The sequence below is a fragment of the Malaya genurostris genome, chromosome 3 (assembly GCF_030247185.1).
Source record: "Malaya genurostris strain Urasoe2022 chromosome 3, Malgen_1.1, whole genome shotgun sequence".
NCBI lineage: Eukaryota > Metazoa > Arthropoda > Insecta > Diptera > Culicidae > Malaya > Malaya genurostris.
Genome location: NC_080572.1, coordinates 292,755,245 through 292,777,735, shown reverse-complemented (window position 1 = coordinate 292,777,735; position 22,491 = coordinate 292,755,245). Strand labels below are relative to the sequence as shown.

The 22,491-nt window shown below is 38.5% G+C and overlaps 3 protein-coding genes across 8 annotated transcripts in view; 1 reads left to right on the top strand and 2 right to left on the bottom strand.

Annotated features, from left to right (window-relative positions):
- Nucleotides 1-22,491, bottom strand: part of LOC131434845 (ecdysone-induced protein 74EF) — an 854,531-nt gene that overhangs the window by 414,728 nt on the left and 417,312 nt on the right. The window lies entirely within an intron of this gene.
- LOC131434847 (uncharacterized) lies at nucleotides 14,530-15,640 on the bottom strand. The gene is made up of 5 exons (XM_058602048.1): nucleotides 15,475-15,640; nucleotides 15,188-15,413; nucleotides 14,968-15,134; nucleotides 14,771-14,897; nucleotides 14,530-14,701 (listed from the first exon to the last, which is right to left on the bottom strand). The coding sequence occupies exons 1-5, from the start codon at nucleotides 15,602-15,604 to the stop codon at nucleotides 14,581-14,583; spliced, it is 771 nt and encodes a 256-aa protein (XP_058458031.1). The 5' UTR covers nucleotides 15,605-15,640; the 3' UTR covers nucleotides 14,530-14,580.
- LOC131434849 (uncharacterized) lies at nucleotides 15,925-22,008 on the top strand. Of its 3 annotated transcripts, none has more exons than XR_009230410.1 (5): nucleotides 15,925-16,299; nucleotides 16,362-16,548; nucleotides 16,609-16,846; nucleotides 21,495-21,621; nucleotides 21,803-22,008. XR_009230410.1 is itself a non-coding variant. In XM_058602052.1 (5 exons), the coding sequence occupies exons 1-5, from the start codon at nucleotides 16,245-16,247 to the stop codon at nucleotides 21,862-21,864; spliced, it is 576 nt and encodes a 191-aa protein (XP_058458035.1). In that variant the 5' UTR covers nucleotides 15,926-16,244; the 3' UTR covers nucleotides 21,865-22,008. The 3 variants fall into 3 exon arrangements, 2 of the variants coding, with proteins under 2 accessions (XP_058458035.1, XP_058458034.1); XM_058602052.1 differs by having other exon boundaries at nucleotides 15,926-16,299; nucleotides 16,609-16,757; nucleotides 21,495-21,617; XM_058602051.1 differs by having other exon boundaries at nucleotides 15,930-16,299; nucleotides 16,609-16,757.

Sequence of the window (22,491 nt, the reverse complement as noted above, 5' to 3'; positions counted from 1 at the left end):
TCAAATAGGTTCGATCTTTACATTTGCATTTGTACTAGAAATTAAAATTAGAAATACGTGCAACGTTACTATGATTCACGTCATTGAAATTGCTCCTGCTCAAAATGATATTTATTCCAAAATGATGCCACTAGTCTGAACTAATCTGCGATTCAAGTAATTACATTTAGGAGCCACAAACTCAACCCACGAGACTTCATCAGAATAACAATTTGTCCATCATTTTGCTCCAGAGAACAAATTCAAACTCTCCGATACAGCCACTAATCTAATAATTTCAATGTCGAAAAGGTCATTTGTGTAGTGCAGTTCCTTGCAGTGAAGCAACCGACTGTACCGCAGGTGGACCGCTTCGCATCGGCTTCAGTCACCATAGAAATACAACCACTGAAAAGTAAAAAAAAATATATGCAGGATGCTAAATGGGAAACGGAGAAAGACTGCACAGTGAGAGTGAAAGACACGATAACGACGACAACCACAACGACGATGACGACGATGACGGTGAAGATGAAGGCGACAGACGATGCTCGTTCCTTCGTCCCGTCTGCGAAACGGTCGTCGCTCCGTCGTTGATATTCCCGTATGCGCGCTGCCACTGCCTGTAGGTACCTACGCCTGCGACGAACCGGGCCAAAATGGCCCCTTGGCTGCATCAATCGACCACTGATTGGGGTAGGCCATGATTACACTTCTTCACGCAATGACTTTTGCGGCTGGGCCGTGGCTGTTTCTCACAGTTCGGGAAGCACCACCGCCAGTGAATTCAGAACGGATTGGGTTCGCAGTTCGTTTGTCTGGCGGTGGCGGTTTTCTGGAACGGAGAATTTGAATTACGTTTGAAACGGTCCCATTGCTGCGGTATGCTGGAAATGATCGCAACATGAAACTTCATTTAAACTAACGACTTAAGTTAACCGAATAACTCACGGGAAACTTTTTGCTGTACGAATTATGTATTCAAAACCCAAGATGGCCAAACACAAACTTCCACACCTCCAACCGACCGTCACACAGTCTCGGTCCGCTTCTCGAACCGTTTTTGTTGTACCCAAAGGATATTCGGTGGCCATGTTCAAAGGAGTTTTGTCGTAGGGTAGTATTTAAACCAATCAAACCGGTTAATTATCGGTACTGAACAGACATTAGATTTAAATTTCAACTTGTTTCAAAGTCTAAATTCAGTCAAGCATCAAACCAATGTCTGTTACGTTATTGAAATCTGAATCGCCCTATCGGGTGCACGTCGTCCGTACGGTGGTGAAAGTTTTCCGTACCCCGAACCCATCCTGGCGAACACAGAAGCAAAATTCAAACCAGTCATCCACACAACTCACTGCCAACACCGAAGAGGATGTACGTCAAATCGATGCAGGAAAGTGAGACGGAAGTAGAACGCGGTGCGATGAGAGTAAGAGTGTATGAAAGCGAGAAAGCGAGAGTGAGATCGAGAGAATGAGAGTGAGAAAAGGATACCATAATAAGGACGATTGAAATTGGAAGCTTTCCCTTTCGCAGCCAGCTCAAGGTTGGTCCAAGGACACGTCGGGTTTTGTCTGGGTCGCCGTCACCGTCGCCGCCGTCTGCCAAGAACTCTGCCCGGAAAGTAGAGCGGATGTGGGAAGGCAAGGACGTGCGCACCGGACGAGGTTAATGGGGGTCGTCGCTTCACACTGCACACCGCACCATGAAACCGGCGGAAAGCTTCTCCGTTGTGTTGTGTGGAGCTTTTCTGGTGTACGCCAGTTCCTGTGTTGGTGTTCGAGTTTGAGCTGCTAGCTAGCTTCGGACACCGCCTCAGACGGGACAGGAAAATCCGTCTCGAGAGAGATTTGCTACATTTTGTTTGAATGTGTCGCTCAGAGTGACCTGAAAACGGGGGTGGGTAGAATCGGAGGGAAACAGGGTGGGCGTCTGCTAGGAATTTGCAGTTTCCAATGGGTGTTGGCTTGCTGCATTCGTTACGGAATACGATGGGTGAAACAAGGCAGCAATTTGCCAATCAATGAAGTAACCATTGTTTATTCGATTATCTGGGATGAATACTTGTCCAGTTTTTGTGCCCTGGTAATACGCTTACTAGTGCTAACGATGACATCAATCAGTTACTGATTGAGGTAGGCCATGCCTTTTGTTTCTGATTTTTCCAAACATAAGGAGCTTACCGATTCCAATATTTTCATCACACGTGAAGTAATTAAAAATTTCGCTGGAAGCCAAATTTAGGAATAAGTGGCATAATGCACTTTTTTCGCGATTTTGTCACACTTGGAAACGAATAACATTATAAATTTGCACTAAATAAACCAATTACCAAGTACATTAACATTTGGATAATAGGGAAAAATACTTCTTTTTAAAATGTTTCCTCCGTTTTGGGTTTAAAAGCCGGTTCCAGAACGCTAATGAATGCAGAGAATGGAACAAATACACAACAAAACACAATACCGGAATTGAACAAAATACAGTTCAAATCCTGAAAACTGAAAAAATAAGTGAAACACATAGCTAGTAAAAGAAATACAAATCGCAAATCATACAGTGTATAAATAGAGTATAAACATGTAAAATTGTGTGTTTATAAAATTTCATTGGTTGAAATCGAATGAAATAAAAAATAAACGATAGATAGCAACAGCGCGACTTGAACCAAGAAACATTAGATCACAAAGCACTCCATTTAATCGACTGAGCCACCGAAGCTTCAGCTTCATCTGCTTAATGAATAATTATAACATATATATCCATACAGCGGCACTAGCCGAGTGCAAATTACACTGAAAAACTTTGTTCGAAAGGAATTTTGCGCCATTTGACAAGTTAAATAACAACGAAAATGTTACCGCAGAGACGAGACTCGAACCTGGAGCTAACTCTTAATTGGGGAAATTATTGCAGAGCAGCATATGAAAACACACGAAGAGATAGCCCAATTGATTAGAAGAACCAAGCATGCTTCGCTGTACTTGGTCACTACAGCATTTGCTTTACAGTCCTATATCTAAGTATACAAAAATGACCTTCGGAAAAAATGGCCTTCGCCAAAAATGGCCTTCGCCAAAAATGGCCTTCGCCAAAAATGGCCTTCGGGAAAATGGTCTTTGGCAAAAATGTCCTTAAGTAAAATTCGTCAAAATGGCCTTTGGCAAAAACATCCTTCGGAATAATGATCTTCCAGAAAATGGTCCAAGTTCTGGCAAAAATGGTCTTGTGCAAAAATGACCTACGGTAAAAATTACCTCCAATACCTTCAACAAAAAACCTTGTTTGGAAAAAATGGCCTTCAGAAAAAATAGCCTCCCGAAAAAATTGCCTTCGGCAAAAATGGTCTCCGGAAAAAATGACCGTCGGCAAAAAAAAGCCTTCGGTAAACATGGCTTTCGGATAAAATGGTCTTCTGCAAAAATTACCTTCGGTAAAAAAACTTCGAGTACCTTCAGCAAAAAATGGTTTTCTGCTAAAATGCCCTTCTGTAAAAATTATCTCCACTATCTTCAGCAAAAATTGTCTGAAAAAATGACCTTCATAAAAAAAATGTCCTTCGGAAAAAAATTACGTTCGGGAAAATGGCCTTTGGCTAAAATGTCCTTGAGAAAAATTCGTCAAAATGACTTTTGGCCAATATGGTTTTCTTTAAAAAAGGTCTTCGGAAAAAATGGCCTTCCGACCGGCTATTTTGCCTTTGGGAAAAATGACCGACGGAAAAAATGACCTTCGGAAAAAGGCCTTCTTTGGGAAAAAATCGTCAAAATGGCCTTTACAAAAATGGCCTACGGTAAAAAATACCTCCAGTACCTTCAGCTAAACTTTTCTTCGGAAAAAATGGCTTTCGGAAAAATGACCTCCCGAAAATATGTCCTTTGACAAAAAATGGTTTTCTGCAAAAATGCCCTTCAGTAAAAATTACCTCCAGTATCTTAAGCAAAAATTGTCTTCGAAAAAAATGGACTTTAGAAAAAATAGCTATTGCAAAAATGGCCTTCGGAAAAAATGACATTCTGAAAAAAGGTCTTCGGAAAAAATTCCGTTCGAGGAAAATGGCTTTTGGCAAAAATATCCTTGAGAAAAATTGGTCAAAATGGCCTTTGGCAAAAATGTCCTTGAGAAAATTCGTCAAGATGGCCTTTGGCAAAAATGGTTTTCTGTAAAAATGGTCTTCGGAAAAAATGACATTCAAAAAATTAAATTACCTTCGGCAAAAATGACCTTTGGAAAAAATGTCCTTCGGGAAAGTGACCTTTGACAAAAATGTCCTTAAGTAAAATTTTTCAAAATGGCCTTCGGCAAAAAAGGCATTCGGAAAAATGACCTTCTGAAAATATGTCCTTTGAAAAAATGGTCTGCAAAAATGAAACTCGGCAAAAATTACCTTCAGCAAAAATTTTCTTCGGAAAAATGGCCTTCTGATAAAATTGCCTTCGGCAAAAATTACATTCGGAAAAAAGGCCTTTTTTGAGAAAAATTCGACAAAAGGACCTTCCGTAAAAACGGCCTTCGGAAAAACAACCTTCCGAAAAATAGTCAAAAATGGCCTTCGGCAAAAATGATAGCCATAAAAATGGCTATCGGATAAAAAGGCCTTACGGAAAAAAATGCGATTTGGATCAAATTTTGCATAACTACGTCTTTGTTTTGCACGGATGAAGCGACCAATTCGACTAAAGACTGTTTAGTTAAAAGAGCGGATGTATTTTTGAATGTTCTTTCATCAAATCGTTGTAACTCGGGAACTATAAATCTGCAAAAACAGTGTCCGAGAAAAAAAGTTGAAGGAAATAATTTTTTTTTAAACCTTTGTTTTTATTGATTGGAGAGACCAATCCGACTCAAGACTAACAATTGATTAGAACAATCAAGCATGCTTCACTGTACTTGGTCACCACGGCATTAACATTACAGTCCTATACCTACGGATATAAAAGTGGCCTTCGGGAAAAATGTTCTTCGGAAAAATGGCCGTCGGCAAAAGAAATAGCCTTCGGTAAAAATGGCTCTCGGATAAAATGTCCTTCGGGAAAATGGCCTTTGACAAAAATGGCATTGAGCAAAATTAATCAAAATAGAAAAAGGTGGATGTATTTTCGAATGCTTTTCCATCAAATTGTTGTAACTCGGGAACTATAAATTTGCAAATACAGTATCGGAGAAAAAGTTGAAGGAAATCAATTGGGTCCTTTTATAAACTACATAGAGCAATTCCAGAAATGTGTGGCAGATCATCAGATTTCACATGCTCCGATTTTAAATGAAATTTAAATTTTCGTATCATTGAAGGTCAAAAACTGTTAATTGCTAGCTAAAAACCGCTTTTTAATTCACTTAGTGGTGTGATAATGGTTTTCTATTACTATATAAATATTTTCATTAAAACATTTGTAAGAATAATCAAAATAAATACTATGATTAAACATTAGTATGTAAAACAAGAGTAACTAAAACACCTATTATTAATAACAAATCGTATGAACAACAAAGATGAAAGGCCAAAGGGTCAAAACACTTGTACTGTAAAACATTGATCATCCTCGACCATTAGTATTGTGAACTTATCAAATAACCTAGTAGTAGCGTGTTCAAACGAGTCTAAGTCTTTCGAAATCGACTCTCTTATCTCCGAGAAATTTTGTTGCATTGACTAACCCGGGAAATTGTCGGTCACATAAAACATTACATCTCTCGAGCCGGAAATGCTCGCTATTACCCTTTTGAATTTGATTGACATTGTAAGCCTTCAACTAAGCCTATGATTATCGAAATTTGTTGAATCATCTTCGAGAAAGTTCAGCCGATGAAGAATGTGCGCTTATTCGTTTACGTCACTTATACCATTATATGTTCGGAACCAGAAGTGACAGCCATTTGATATTCGATCTTGGTTCATAATTCAATAGTAGCTTTTGAATGAGCCTAGACTTGTTAAAATTGGCTAAACCAACTCTGAGAAAAGTGCGCGGTAAAAAAAACAACGCGTTTGTCGCTTATGTCACTTATGCCATTCTATCTCCGGACATTTGATCTTCAGACTTGATCAATAGCCTATAGTAGCTTTCAACGAGCCGATTGAAAACTACTATCGGGGGAGCTATCTCTGAAAAAATCGAGCGGTAAAAATATCTTCGAAAAGTACAAACATACACGCACAGACATTTTCCGATTTCGTCGAACTGAGTCGCATGCTTTATAACACTATGAGTCTCCGAGTCGGTACCTATTCTAGTATCTTTTTATAGAGAAAATCAAAACGGCTAAACATTTCTGTTTTAAAAATTATATTTTAAACATGAACTTCAAATCCACGTTTGATGTTAATTTGATTGGTGTGTATTCAACAGTGAAGATGTTACAGCTGAAAAGATTTTTGGGGATCTCTAAAGTTTTAAGTTGCAATTTCGAACCATCATATAAAGAGCACCGGTATGTACATGCGCTGGTACGGAAGAAGAAAACACAACACCGCCGCTGCGAACGAAACACACTGTGTGCGGTGTTCAATTTCGTACACGCGGTAAAGAAAACGAAAACCAACATCGAAGCTCGGATTTGAAATCACAAGTGAGTCCTTCGGCTCCAAGCACACATAAGTACAAGTTTTCAGACGTTGCGAATCACGGCGCAGATACGAAAATCTGTTACCTGTGTTTGGTTGATCACGGTGCTGATGTAATAGACAAATCATAGCCAATAAATTCAAGCTTAGTGACCTCCCTCCTAGAAGTAGTCGTTTTAGAGACATTCAGGCATGACATTTAGAGAACTTAGATTATCAATGAATCATATAAGAATAGTTAATAAAATGATCTAGAAAAAAAATTTGCCAGAAGTCTTAGAACTGCATGTAACGTCGAGATTTAGTGTCATCTCGAAAAAATTTTTTTTTGAAAAAATCGACTTCCTGGGATTTTGAGATTTTTTCTAAATCCCAGAGAGTCGATTTTTTCTAAATTTTTTTTTAAAGATAACACTAAATCTTGACGTTTCATGTAATTTTAAGACTTTTGGCATAAAATTTTTTTTTTCGATTTCGGAAATATTATGTAATTCCCCCTAAATTTTCAAACTCTAACCGCAGAGCAGCACCCCTCACCCATGTCCGATTCAGCTCAAATTTTGCGTGGGGACGAGGTGATAAAACTTTTGAGTACTAGCGCTTTACGAAATTAGAGGTGATCCCAAAATTTTGGCACTCTTATATATAAGAGCGGTAAAAAACAAAGAGTTTTGACTGTTACGTCACTTATAATACCATCATATCTCCGGATACAGAATTCGCAGTCATTTGATCTTCGAACTTGATCAATGGCCCAATAGTAGCTTTCAAACGTGCCTATGCTTGTTAAAATCGGTTCAGCCATCTCCGAGAAACTTGCGTGTCAAAAAAACAACGCGTTTTGTCGGTTACGTCACTTATACTACCATGTCTCCGAAATCAGAAGTTACAGTTACAGTTACAACTTTCAAACGATTTCGTCGAACTAAATCGAATGGTATATAACACTATGGGTCTCCGAGGCTTCGTTCGAAAGTCGAATTTTCAATTCACCTTTCCATGAAAGTCAAAATGAGACAAAGTGTTCCTGACTTTTTCTGATTTTTCGGGTAATTTTTTAATAATTACACTCGCATATAATTCCTTCACATGTCAGAATGACTCATTAACTAAGAAGATCCAATGATTAAAGTACGTAACACAAGCTTGTCCTACATATGTATGATACATTTTTCGCATTTTTTCTGTTTTGTTTTTTTTTCGGTTGAATAACATAATTCGGTACTTAAATTTGCAAAAAATGCCAAGTTTATGCCAAAGTTAAGATATTAGATTCTACTGCATCGCAATCCGTTGAATGTAGGCTTAGTAGTCAGCCATTCTAATTTACTGAAGAAACATTCAAACTTACGTCGTTAAATGAATATAAAATCCGATTCCAGTCGTCTTCATTTCTTACCTGAAAAAAAAAAACAGAGAAAAAACATCAAATGAAAAAGAGTTCTGAATCAACCGTAAATCGCGAAGATAGTCTGGCAAAAAAACATAACCAAGTGAATGGGTATGAGGAGAAGGAGAGAAAAATGTCTGCAAACTTTGCTACCGAATTCATGTGCACCCCTCCGTCGCGTCGCCCAGAATGAACCACACTTCGGCAGAATACCGTTCATCCCTTTTGCGGTGGCGCTTTTGCCTTCTGCTTCAAAGCTCACAATAGTACCACCAATTACCCCTGAGTGGAGAGGGGGGACCAGGGGTGGGTTGACCATCCGTGCTCGCGGACCTGGTTCGAATGAGTATGGCGCAGAGCCGTGACTACCCGAGAGAAATCCCATTCGGACTCAATCCAGTTTCTAATTGACTGATTTATAACAAATCAACCCCTCTCGGTTCGGATAAAAGGTAAGTTTTTCAATTTTTCATCTGTGTCACTGTGCAGTGTGTGGAAGAAAACACGATTTATTTGCCGACTTTGGCAGGCCATTGAAGTTGTTGCTTTACCCGATGCATACACACACGGGTTCTACGCCGGCTGGTCATTCAACGCAATCCAATGCAAGCGTAAATGGGCCGTCAATTCTCGAACGATTAATCCATGCCAATCTCCGCCCCGAACCGTCACAACCTTTCGCTACGATGCTAATATGGATGGTGGAGAAGGAGGGGGTTGGGTGTCGTGGGTCAAGTCGGCAACAGCTCAGCGCAGAGTTCGGTCTGGGTTCGATCGGTACGCATTGCGATCGAACGATCGAACATATGCCAAAGGGAAGGGAAATCGCGGCGCGGTAAAAGCGACGCTGCTTATGACCAATTGATTAAAGCCGCGCAATGAGTCCAAACCGCGTGCGTGTAGCTGCCTGTGCCAGGTACGAACTATTGCATAACAGACCATATAACAGACTGGTGCGCGACCCGGGCTGGCCTAAGACCCTACCCCATCGGGGGCTAGGAGAGACCCGATTGAGTTTTGTTTTTTTTTTATCATTTTTATTGCCAAACGAAACCTGCGCTACGAGACGGCTCCTTCTCCACAATCGAACCGCGGGGAAAAGGAGTCGACGGTGGGTTTATTTGGGCGGGTTGGCGACCGACGACGTACGTACGCAGAAACGTCGGCCAGAAAGTGGAAAAAGTCCCCGACGGTTCGACGGTAGGCTTTTGTACGAACGAGTTTCGAACGGCTGAAATGTGCGTGATTTCCGTGATTTGCAACTTTTTTTTTCCTTTTGATATAGTAACGCAGTTTATTAACAGAAAACGAGATTTTTCGCAACAATTTATGCCGGCCACTTCTCGGGGGCTACTTTTCAGGTTAGATTTGATCTGTCGATTACCTTGGATAAATGGTAAATTCTGATCACATTGTAATACCTGAACCACACAAAAACCGCATGGGCAGTGATTGTTCACGCAATCAAGTGCATCGGGCAAATCACAAACTTTTCACTTGCAGGTGTCAGGTTTTCCGAGGACACCCTTTTTAAAATGCGTACCATCTTAGCAACCGTTGATAATTGCCATACTAAGTGAAAAAATTGATAGGAAGATGTGGTAGATTTCAAATCTAGTTGGCGGTTCTAATCCATCAACATTTGACATTTCCATCTTAAAGTTTGACATTTTTAACCATCACCATCTTCAGAGCATTCTGTCATTTGAGCGCAAATTGTTTTGTTTACAGTGAGTTGAAAATATTACCACAGCAAAAAAATGAAATTGAATTGAAATGAAACATTTTCGTGCAATGATTTATTACTATTTTCGTCGTTGATTATCAAGACTAGAGTGCTTAAATCAACCTAGTTCGACTTTTGGCAGTGTAGCACCATCCTATGTGACTGTAAAAAGTACTGGTATAACGAATTCAATCGTGGTCGTAGGTCGTTTGCCGATAAATTCAAAGAAGGTCATCCAAAATCAGGTTTTTTTTTGTCAGAAAACATCGGTGCTGTGAGAAATCTGATAATGGAAGATCGCTATGTAATGTACCGTAAAATTGACATGAACAAAACTGAATAGTCGTGAAGTTTTTTTTTCACTTTGGATCCCACATAATACGATAATTTCTCAAAAAAAAGACTCTTGTTCAATCGTGTTGCTTCAAATTTGGTGTATAACATCTGCACAGTTGACGAAAGATGGATTTTCTCAAATGAGCCCGAAACTAAACACCAGTCGACTGTATGGGTGTTCCAAGAAAAACCAAATCCAACAAAAGTTGTTCGTGATCGAAGTACTTCAAAGAAAATGGTGGCTTTTTTTTCGTTATAAACAGGCATATCGCTACCGTTGCTTTAGAGGGTCGTAAGCAGAGCTAATAAAAGTCATTTTCATTGTTTCAGTCAGACGAAAATGACAAGAAATTACTGTCACTCTCAGTTTCGCTTGCAAACTATGAGAACGAAATCCATGTCCAGTCAATGACATACATTTTGATTGGACATACCACCATTTGTTGGTCAGAAGTTTATCGTGAAATAAGGAAAACAAATGCAAGACACAAAATCATTCTTCATCATAATAATGCAAATTCTCACACATCAGATTAAACCACCGAATATTTGAGCAACCAAAACGTCGAAATGATGGACCACTCGCCGTATTGCCCTGATTTGGTACCAAACGACTTCTATTTGTTCCCTTCCGTGTCCACGCTGCATGGAGAACGATTCAATACTCCTTAAAAAACTGTTGAAGCGTTCAAAAAATCAAAAAAAAATGTTATGAAAATTAGTTCAAGCGTATGCGAAACTGTATTGATCATCTAGGCCAGGGGTTCTCAAAGTGGTCGATATAGACCCCTTGGGGTCGATATCCTTTTTGCGGGGGTCGACGTGAACAAATACTGACTATGGGGGTCGACGAGGTCTAGAAATCGACCCCCTAAGTTTTTATTTGGAATATTTACGCTAAAAAGTTGTGTTTATTTGACCATCCGCAGAAATTGGTAAGTATTTTACACCAACATTAAAAAAGCAATAAATTGAATTTTCAAAGGAATTTGTTGATGGGGGTCTGAGGCCTAAGTTAATTTTAGTAAAGGGGTCCCTGACCCAAAATAGTTTGTTAACCCCTGATCTAGGGGAATATTTTGAAAAAAAAGTAAAACCGTTTCCGATAAAATATGATACTATTTTCCTTTTGGGGGGAATCAAAATTCCCCGCTTCAAAATGAAAATTGATAATTTGAATCAAAAAACACTTTTTTTTCTTTTTTTTTCGGAGAAACAGCTTAAGCAAATTTATTCAAACTGTTTTTTACATTTTAAAGCATAATTTGAAGAATATTTAGTTAATTTTCCGTATATCAATATTGAATAATAAGACGGTAACAGAGCATTCCCATAAACCTCTTTTCAGAATCACGTTGTGCGGGGAACACGATAACTCGGCGTGGAATTACACTGCAATTGAGTTAAACTTTTGCAGGTTTACAATTATTTCACCCAGTGAAATTTGTCGGTCGGATCATATCATCATATGACAAAGCAGGAAAAACTTTCTGTAATATTACTTATATTGGTGAAAACCCCCGACTTACCTAAAAATCAGGATAAAATATGTATTCTCTGCAAAATCTATATAAAATGCAGAAAATTTTACCTTACTTGAAAATCAGTAGAATACTGAAAAATTCGTATATCTGGTAACCCTGGATCAACCTGGTCATCAACTAACCATACCTGTCTGGTTCGATTTTTCCGTGTCATGTATAAAAACACGCTCCTGAAAATAATTTTTTTATAGTTATCAGCCTGCAGTTTCGGAAAAGGAAGTCGATTCCGGACGAAATTCGGTAGGGTCACGTAGGATTGTAAGACCTTTCAATTGAACCTAAGTTTGTGAAATTTGGATGAGTGGTCTCTGAGAAAATCGAGAGTATTTTTTTAATTAATTTTGCACATTTTACCCCGGAGTCGGATCCAAATGAAATTCAATAGCAGGCTATGGGTCTATAAGGCCTTTAAATTGAAGCTGAATTGAAGGAAATGGGTTCAGCGGTGTCTGAAAAAAAAATCATTACTCCCGAACTGTAGCACAGTGGTTCGAATCAATAAAAACGTGGACATAAATCAGTAGCTGCCAAACCGTTCTTTTAATGCATATAGTTGCTTTTATAAAAATAATTTACAAATATATACCGCGTAATTTGATTTTATCCCTAATTGTTCATGGCCTACTTTGACAAAAAATATAACCATAACTTTTTTTCTGAAGAGATAGCAATTTTTTCTTCTACAAAGTTTTAAAACTATTAACAAATAATTTTTCTTTGTCAAATATACCAAAAGTCTAGGTCGCACCATTTCGGATATACAAAGCGTTTTTATGATCACTCCCTTAAAATAAGTTTTTTATTCATAGCTTGTTTAGAGTTATTTTTTATGCATACTTTGTTTGGAATAATTGTAGGAAATAAAAAATCCCATATTTTTGTTGAAGGTAGTGCATAGGTTTGTTCTTTCCTGGCAAAGTTATACAACATTTTACCTTTTTTTTCCCTACGATAAAACCATGCACCGAAGCAACTTTATGCAGCTGACTTTTACAAAATTTATAGGAAAAGATATGCATAATACTATCAAAAAAATCTTGTTTCGAGATATTTTTTTATGCATACTTTGTTTGGAATAATTGTAGAAAATATAAAATTCTACAATTTTGAAGATTGTAATGCAAAGGTTTATTCTTTTCTGGAAAAGTTATACATTATTTTACCACCATTTTTTTTTTGTTAAGGAAAATATATTCCAATTTATTTTCCAATGAGAATATCTTGAGTACTATTCGTGTGACTCATTTTCACTCTGGCCATGCTGAAACCATGAATGGTTTAAACATGAAATCTCTTCGTAAATGTTTGTACTTTTACAATATTTTATCATATTTTGTTCAGAAAACATTTTTCCATTTCTTAAATATGTGTTGGACTTTGATAATAATTCAATAATAATTAACACTAACTTTGGAAAGGCCCATAAAAATTGCATCGAACTCCATTTAGATTTTTTTTCCAATATTGTTAATTGTTAAAAAAGTAAACAAAAATAAAAATAAATAAATAAAAATCGCAATAATTTGCCTAAGTTGTGCGTGCAAGCATGAGCTTGTTTATGCGTATTTACGCGCGTCCAGACTGGTAGTCGCTGGTTTCACTCCTCCTCGGAAATTGGATAGAAGTATCTTTCATATATTTGCATACATGCATAATATGTATAGTAATAATCTATATACATTATTATCTTGTTATACACTATATTAATTTGAAATCTGGAAAGGAATTGTCACTGGAAGCAATTGATATGCTGATTGATCGAATGCAATGCGACTAAGTGACATATTGTAATGATTTATTAGGTAACATTAATTACATAATTGATTGATTAGGTTGTGAAAAGTATTGGGAAAAGTTACTTTTTTAAATTCTATCTAAAACTTTGTAGTAGATACTTAGGTAATAGAGGTAGTTTTTATGTAGATAAATCCAAAAAAAAAACTGGTTTCAAAACAAAGGTAATATATATGGAAAAAAAATATTTTTACATTGTTTATATGTTCAGCAAAAATACGTCAAATGTTTTTTTTTCTTCAAAAAGAGATAGAATACAAATTTTTTTGGTGAAAAAAAATTTTTTTTATTTAAAATCGGTACTACCCCCTTAACAAAAATTAAGGTGCCGCTTTCAAAAGAAGCGTTAAACAATCTTGTAAAACTTCCTTGAAGACACGTTAGCTCTTTAAAATCAGTGAAAGTCAGTACAGACTTTTGACCGTCTTTTTTCAATTTTTCACCACTGAGTGCGAAGGTTCGATCCGAATAAAATTCAGTAGCAACCTCTTGGTCCCGTAAGAGACGTTTCATTTAAATCTTGTGAATGTTTGTGAAAATTCGTCCAGCCACACGTACATTTTTGTGTTACATACACACAGATATTTTGCGTACTCGACGAATTCAGTCGAATGGTATATAACACTCAGCCTGCGGGACTCGATTCAAAAGGCAAAAATGGTGAGTTTTACTCGAAAACGAGCAGTGCTTCGAAAGACGACGAGTTTTGGGGAATTTGTTTGAGTTTGAATGAGAATCTGTGCTAGGTGGAAGAGTTGTTTAATAGTTTTATTTCTGAACAACTACGTTGAAATCCTTACGTGTTCAATCCGTAATATGACTTCCAAAAGCTTGACATGATGGATATTAGACTGCATTAAATAAACTCCTTTTACACATCTTCACTGATTAAATGATATTCAAATTCAAATCATCCATCAACCGCAAAACAATAAAGTCCAAGCTGTTTAAGTGAAACTACTTAGCGAAATGTATACTGATTCTATTAAAAGATTCAAAAGTTACAGCGCGGTTTTGGTCTGATTTGACATACTGTCGAATCATTCTTGAGGTGTGTTACAACCACAGACCAGAACAATAAAACGTAATCTGGGAAGCCCAGTTCGCTTTCGTGTTTCGTCTGTAACAAAAACAATGAGATTAGCAGCTAATGATCTCATTTGGCATCAAAATTTTAAAAAAAAGCTGTAAATCTGGGCCAAGCATTTTATTCAACTGCTATACTAACAACAAATTGATTGCATCATTTACACGGCGTTAGACTCAACAGGTTCCGGTAGAACAAGCTGAACAGTTCCAAGTAGGTCAAAGCTCCACAGTTCCGAATGCGCTTGTTGATACAGTCTCGCATTTTGTAAATTTCACTGTGAAATGCAAACAAAAAAAACTTCAATCATTTGACAACCGGTCGATTATCGTTCAACAACACCCACTTGCACTCAGTAACTGTGTAATGTTTCAGATCCATTTCCATAGTTTTGTTCGATATTTCATCCATGCAATCATCGATGGCTGGCGCCAATTCGACGGCACATGATCTGGAAAGTGGTTCCCGTAAATCTGCAAAAGAGAATCAACAACTTACTGAGCTAGTTTACACACACCGTGTAACTTCCGCGGATTTACTAACTCATTAGCATCATGCCACTGTCATTGCAAACCATCTTCAAAGCTTCCGGTACACTGTCAACGATCTTCTGTAGAATCGCCAAATCATCCGGATCGGTTATGCAAGGTTTAACTTTTGCCACCAAAGGGTCCACGCATACCAAAGCCTTTTCGATTTGTCCACAGATTCTGTTGAAAACAATCGGTCACAATCGCAAAAATTTCCAACTCTCTCAACTTACTGTTGCAGCATCTTGGACTGCTCCTGTTTGCTCAACTCGTCAGCCGGAGACTGTAGCAAGCTGATGTTCACGTGACTAGTGAAACATCGGGGCGTGTCTTGGTTCAAGACGTCCAGTAGATCCTGGTAGGCCTTGTCACTTCCCGTGGCATTCTTACACTCTGATTTGATTTCCTGCATAAAGTCGGCTGCTTCAAGCACCGGTGGTGACATCCCAGCAAAGGTTCCTAACTCGAGAAAGAAAACGTTATCAAACGCTGTACGACCTCGAACCGGAATACCAGATACCTGCCAAAACCACACTCCAAACAGCGGCGACCGTTACTACCGAAGTTCTGAGAGGCACCATCATCGAACAAATTGAAAATAGGACTTTCACTCCGATGACCGACCCAATCCAGAATTCTGCGAGTGACATCCAACATGCACTGATGAAATCCGCAACTCGGACAAAGGGCCTTATATTGTTCGCCATTACGTATCGGGTACAGCAAAAAAAAGAACGAAACGAAACCGTCGCGTATTCTTTGTTCGCGATCTAGATCACCGATCGGCGCGGGTTAGCGGGCCGGAGCTGATGACGACCGTCGCATCCATCGATGAAACCTCGGCTCCTGGTCGTCGCCATTTGCGATACGATATCAACAATAGCAAACGATTTAGCCATTTAGATGGCAAAGTGGAAGTGAATTAAGGTGACAAATTATCGTCATTTGAAAAGGGGGATATACAGCCACAAATTGGTAGAGGCCATTGACAGATGGGAAGACAGAGCGCACAACGGAGCGCAGAGGTGTGGATTAGTGGACCGACGGTTGTCAGCCAGTGCATTGTTTTGTTTTCTTATCGACAGGTTCGGAATGTGATTTCAGAATTAATGAGTGTATTGTTCCGAGTTCCGGCTAAAAAACTGTGACAATTTATGACCTTGGCTTTACCGAAGGTCGCAGATTTACTTTCGCGACCGTGATAATAACCAGATACTATTGTTAGGTTTTACAGTTTCATTAGATTATTAAATCAGCAGCATTAGAAAAGTGTGTTTTGGTTAGTTGAAAATGTTTCACGGAAACAGTAAGCATTTGGCAGCACTGCTGACAGCAGTTATTCCGCGTACGTAGAAACTATTTTCAAATGATTGAACTGTTTCACTAAGTAATGAAACCAAATCGCAGTAGCCGCAGCAATGGTTGACGTCGAATCTCCGGATGACAGCGAAGCACGTTTCTGTCAAACAGTGGCCGCCCAAGCTGATGTCAAATCAATTATTGGTGAGCTCACGTCGGGAATAGTGCGTTGTTTTGGTGAGAATCCAGACACGGATAACGGCCAAAGCCATCAAGAACCTGGTGAATATCTACGGTAGATCATGTAAAATTTTGTGTTGAAAATAAGTTGTCACAAAAAAAATGTCAATTCTAGGTCGTGTTCTTCGTTCCGATCATCACTTCTTTGCTGTTCCGAATTTATTCTGCGCCTAGACGGCTGCACACCGCCCAATCCGATAGTGAGAATAATGTCTACCGCTTTGTCGGTGGCAAAGCCAGCATTTTGCGCACATCCGGCTGCAAGTAAGACAATTTAGTCGTCGATATAGACGATAGGGAGCCATTTGTTGTATGTTTTATTGTCGACCAGCAAGATTTTTTGTTTTCAGTAGGTTTGTATACGTAGAATAGGTTTTGAATGAAATGGCCTATGTCCATTATCGAAACTTAAGAATGATTTTTTACGATGTATAGAATTTGATTTTCTAACATGAAACTCAAAAAATTTGAAAAAATTGATAAAATCTCTATTGGAATCGATGGAACGATCAATATAATTTAATGTTTGTAGATGATTTCAAAACGCCGAAAACGTGAGATAAACTGTTCACTGAAGCGGCATTCAATCTTGTCATTGTTTCGCGTGCCGTGGGGGATGTGGCACCGTCTTGTTGAAACCACATGTCAGGCATGTCCAATTATTCCATTTTGGTCAAAAAAAATCTTCAATTACGGTATTCACAGTAACGTTCCGCCCATCGTCGCCTTTGAAGTAGTACGGCCCGATAATGCCACCACACCATAATCCACACCAAACAGTGACTTTTTGGGATGCGTTGGTCTTCACTACAGGTGCGGATTTTTTTTTGTTCAAACGCTCCGGTGAAAGCTATCGTAGAGTGAACGCGCTGCTATACAAAGCTTACGTCATGCGAGTTCAAATTGATCTTCGACGGAATCCCTGGACATTTGTTAGCTCAAAGCGAAAATGTTCATCCATTCCTCTAAATGTTTGTCTCAATGGCGTGGAGTCAACGGTGGATTCGTGTGAGCTGTTCGCAATGATTCTTGCCGATGCGAAGAAACTGAAAAAATCTTGCAGTCTACATTAATTGTGCTGCTGCTTTGTCTAAGCCTCTGTCCGTTAGTTTCAACAAATCTTTCGAACAAGGCATTTTTCCTGAGATTTGGATTCATGTTCCCTGAAAACAAGAGCTTCGACCTGTATCTCGCGTATGGAGGAAAGGGTACAATTCGATGCGGTATATACGGAACTAGAAACAGCAGTTGACCGAATAGACCACCGAATACTCCTTCGAAAGATCTCGCGATTAGGTAGAATTCAAAATTTCAATGATTGGTGCTGCTCTGCTTATGTGGAGTTATACGAATAAAACTAGCCTCGTGCGATCCCAGTTCACGAATGCGTTAGGAGTACCTCAAGGTAGCAATATGGGCCCGCTTCTGTTCTCTTCGTTTTTCAATGATGCTATTTTGCTACTCAGTAAGGGTTGCAGACTATTTAATACTGATGATATGAAATTGTAGTTCGATATATTGACAACTATGTTCGTTCTCTTCTCTAACCACTTGTGTAGTTGTTTATTCGTTTTCATTTGTTTGTTTCGAAATGCGTGGACTTCCAGCAGAACAACGTCGAAAAATAGTGTACAAATGGTGCACAGTACGCGGACTGTCACTGAGAAATATAGCAAAAATGGAAGGAGTAAGTGAAAAAGCCGTGCGAAATGCAATCAGGAAGTTCGGTGAGGATAACACCTTTGAGGATAAACCGATAACGGGTCGAAAAAAAGGTCCGGCTAACCCTCGGTTGGAAAAACGTATACTGAAGGCGTTCGAGCAAAAGAAGGAGGTTTCAGTTCGGGATGTGGCCAAAAAAGTTGGCACTTCGAAGTCAAATGTTCTTCGTGCTAAACAACGTTTGAATTTTCGAGCCTAACATATAAGAAGCAGAAACAACCAAAACGTAATCCGAAGCAAGCAGCATCGATCAGGCCGAGGGTTCGAAAGCTGTACAATACGATTCTTGCTGGAAATTTGGATTGCATAATCATGGATGATCTTCACCTGGTGAACGACCGCAACTAGGTTAAAGCCGGGTATAAATAAACGATATAAAAATCATGGACGACGAAACCTACGTGAAACTCGATTACAAATTCTTGCCGGGACCACAATATTATACGGTGCGAGGAGGGCAAGTGTTAAACCAGTCCGAGACATCGATTGAAGTCGAAAAATTTTGTAAGAAAACTATGGTCAGGCAAGCAATTTGTAGCTGCGGTAAGATTTTGAAACCCTTCATCACCACTGCTTCAATGAACAGCGAAATATACATCAAAGAATGTTTACAAAAACAACTTCTACCCATGATTCGAAGCCACAAGGATCCTGTTGTCTTCTGGGTAGATCTTGCTTCTTGCCACTACTCGAAATCAACGGTAGAATGGTATTTCGTCTTAAAAGACATGAATCCACCAAATTGTCCACAACTTCGACCAATTGAGGAATTTTGGGCATTAACAAAGGCACATCTTAGGAAACATGTCTCGGCAGCCGAAACCATTCAACAGTTCGAAAAAGATTGGAAAAAAGTGTCAAAACTTGTCGCCAAGAAGTCTGTACGGAATTTGATGAGGAACGTTCGCAAGAAGGTGCGCCAGCTAGTCTACAATGGCTAAGTAGCAAATGTTGAGAATAATATTCTGTTGTTGTAGTCTAATATTTTCAGCATATCGAATAAAATTTGAACATTGCTCAACTTTGATTTCAAAAGCGACACGGCAACTGGGTTTCATTGCTAAAATTGGACGTGACTTCAAAGATCCCCACTGCTTGGAGACATTATACTGTTCACTGGTTCGACCGATACTTGAAAAGCTAGTTTAGTCTGGAGCCCGTATCAGTTTGTTTGGAACTTACGGATTGAACGCGTGCAGAAAAGATTTGTTCAACTAGCTCTAAGAAATCTTCCCTGGCAAAACCCGCTTGAATCCCCCCTGGGCCCGGACTTTTTCATAGGGCCCGGAAAGTCGAAGATCTAAGTGTTTCTGATTCTTCATAATAAAAATATATTCAATAATTAAAATTTCTGTATAGTTGTGACCAAAATGGGAACACGAAATGGGTCACCAAAATTTGCGTAAACACATGCTTGAAAGCTAGAATTTTTTCTCTTTTATTTATAAGTATTTTTCTTATGTGAAACACAACCAGTAAGTGAAGCTTGGAGTAAGCTAAACTTTTATATGGGGTTTGTCTCGTTGATAGTTATTTCAGCAAATTCAAACTCTTCGAGTCAGAAGGTGAGATGGCTAAGTGCTCACAAGTTCCTATCTCATGCTTTCCTCTGTTCTGAACACTGTATCACTGTTGGTTGATCTCATTTCACAAATCTCGTTTTGACTATCACGCTCAATATCACCCCATTTCATCGCACTAGGTCTGTCGTTAGTTGGGACGGCTTGATACGTTTATTTTGTTTTGTATTGTGGGCAGTGTTGGTGATTGCCGAAAATTTGACAGAAGTTGCTATATTGCTATCTATATTGTATACAACATTTTCAATCCGGTAGAAGATGCTACAAGAACTCGAGTCTCTCAATGCATGAATCTTGAGAGAATTTTGCTACATTTCTTCGCTCCACTTCATACTCTGAGTATTTCACGCCCTTAAAAAAATTACAGTCTGATAATGATCGTTGCTGTGTGGAATTTCCCAAGAGAGAATCGCAAGTTGACAATTATCGCAGAAAATCGAATCGATGATTCGACTTGATGATTCTCGTACTAGGTTGCAATATTTCAAAACCCTTGTGTGGAGCATTCACAGACATTTTCATAGACACAACTTATACAAAGCTTATATATGCACAAAGTTAGAATAAGCGACAATAGTAAAATGATTCTATTGCAATTGTCAACTGCCTGTGTAGAATCGGATCGCGAAACGAGAATAAGCGAACGTTTGTTGCTTCAGAGAGGATCCCCACAGCAGCGTGCTAACCTTTGATTCTCAGAAATGTCATCGAGAGAAATTCGCTCTCGCGCTGATGTCGATTCTATGTTAAATGAGCCATGCCAGGTTTTTGTTGTTGCGATGATTTCCGTTTCTCTTTGATGGCACTGATTCAACCGTTGAAGAGTTGCCAGTGAACGTTCTTTGATACGATAAAAGCCATCCTTGATTGTGGGTACACATTAATTTTCTACATGATAGACCGCAACAGATATGTTTATAAAAAAAACTAATGACAGGGTTGCTTTCTCTCTCTCTCTCTCTCTCTCTCTTTGCAACGTTTACAGATACAGAACTGTGTTGGTATTAAAGGAGTTTGTGTTGAGACACTAAATGGCGATTGAATTCGATTACGAAACGTCAAATTCCGGAGTCAGATTCAGATTAGTAGAAAACATCTTTTTGTTAAATATGATCAACTTCCTTTCGTCAAAATTCCATTGCGAAGATCATAATAATCATCATAAGTTTTGTTTAACGCATAGAGTCGCCTTCAACTTTTTCTTATCAGCTCCCAATTCATTTTCGATTCCGGAATTACCAATCGATTAAAAGTATACCATTCAAAATTTTCAAACAAATCTATTTTTTCGTCATACTGCAGAACAATGTTGTAATTTCTACAGAACTCTAGAAAATTCTACAGCATAGCCACGATACTATTTTTTTTGATGAAATATACACCCCTACTCTGTATTTCGATCGAATCGGATTTTGTCGAACGAAAGTAAAAATTTGCATTCTGTAATTCGATCGAGTGATGCTTTTGTATGTAAAACTCGAACTCGATCGAGATACAGAATGCAAAATTTTGTGTTCATTCGAAACAAATCGATTCGTACGAAATACAGAATCGGGGTGATAGTCTTCCGATTCGACAGATTTCCCAACCGGTTCTTTGTGTATAGAACAAATACATGGCTACCGAGTCTAAGAATCTCGTTAGGGCAATGTTTCATCATACGATACATTACATATCGAATATTTTCTATTTTTTTCAGAATCTCTTCGAAAACTTAGCAACTTCCGTTGTAATGACAAACCTACCACAATCATTGGACGCTGTTTGGAGAAGTTATCGAAAATTAAAACGATCACAACCACCAGATTTACGTTTGCAGAATGTCAGTAAGCATTTCGTTGAAAAAATTGTGCCTATAATCTGAAAGTTTATTTTTGGAGAAGAGAAAATTTCCTTTCGAAGAAGAGTTCACAGCAAATACTGAATCGTCCAAAGTTTTGACAGAGCCGTGTTTAAAAAAATGGTAATATCGATAATGGTGATTTAATTTTCTACCGATTTTTTCAGTGATATTCGCTCGACAAGGGACTGTTTCAATCGGTACGCGCTCGAATGCAACATTCCAATGATGATTGATGTGCTGAATCGTGTTCATCGAATCCTGGTCGAGAAGACGCTCTGTGATAATCCAGAAAATAGCAATGATTAATCTTAGCTGTAGATATTCGTGCCGTATTAATTTGAATAAATATGTATAATTTCATAATTTCATTGACACATACATACAATTTTTTTATATTAACTAATGCCAGAGCCAATACAAGTCAGTTTTCATTGCCTCAAATAGGACGAAAAATTAACGGTGTCTAATGTCAGAGACATAACTGGATGTCGTGAACACGAACAAAACTGACATTCAATTAATTGATCGATTGTGTTAACTGTGCAAGCTTTCCTCTTTGTCACTTATACTTATACTTGCACTTATATTCACTTTATTTGAAACGATGCACCTAAACCAATGTGCAGATTAGTTACATGAAACATTTTGACATACCATTAAATATTACGAAATAACCAGTGTAGTTCTTCTTTATGATATAAACGATTATAAACACATGCGAATTTTGCACTTCGAAAACTGCTCAAAGCTAATTAAATTATCCTAGATTTGCACTGCACTGATGGTTTCAATTTCCGATATGCAAAGAAGTAATCTGTTTAGTTCTTTAGATAACATTGGAGCCATCAGGAGG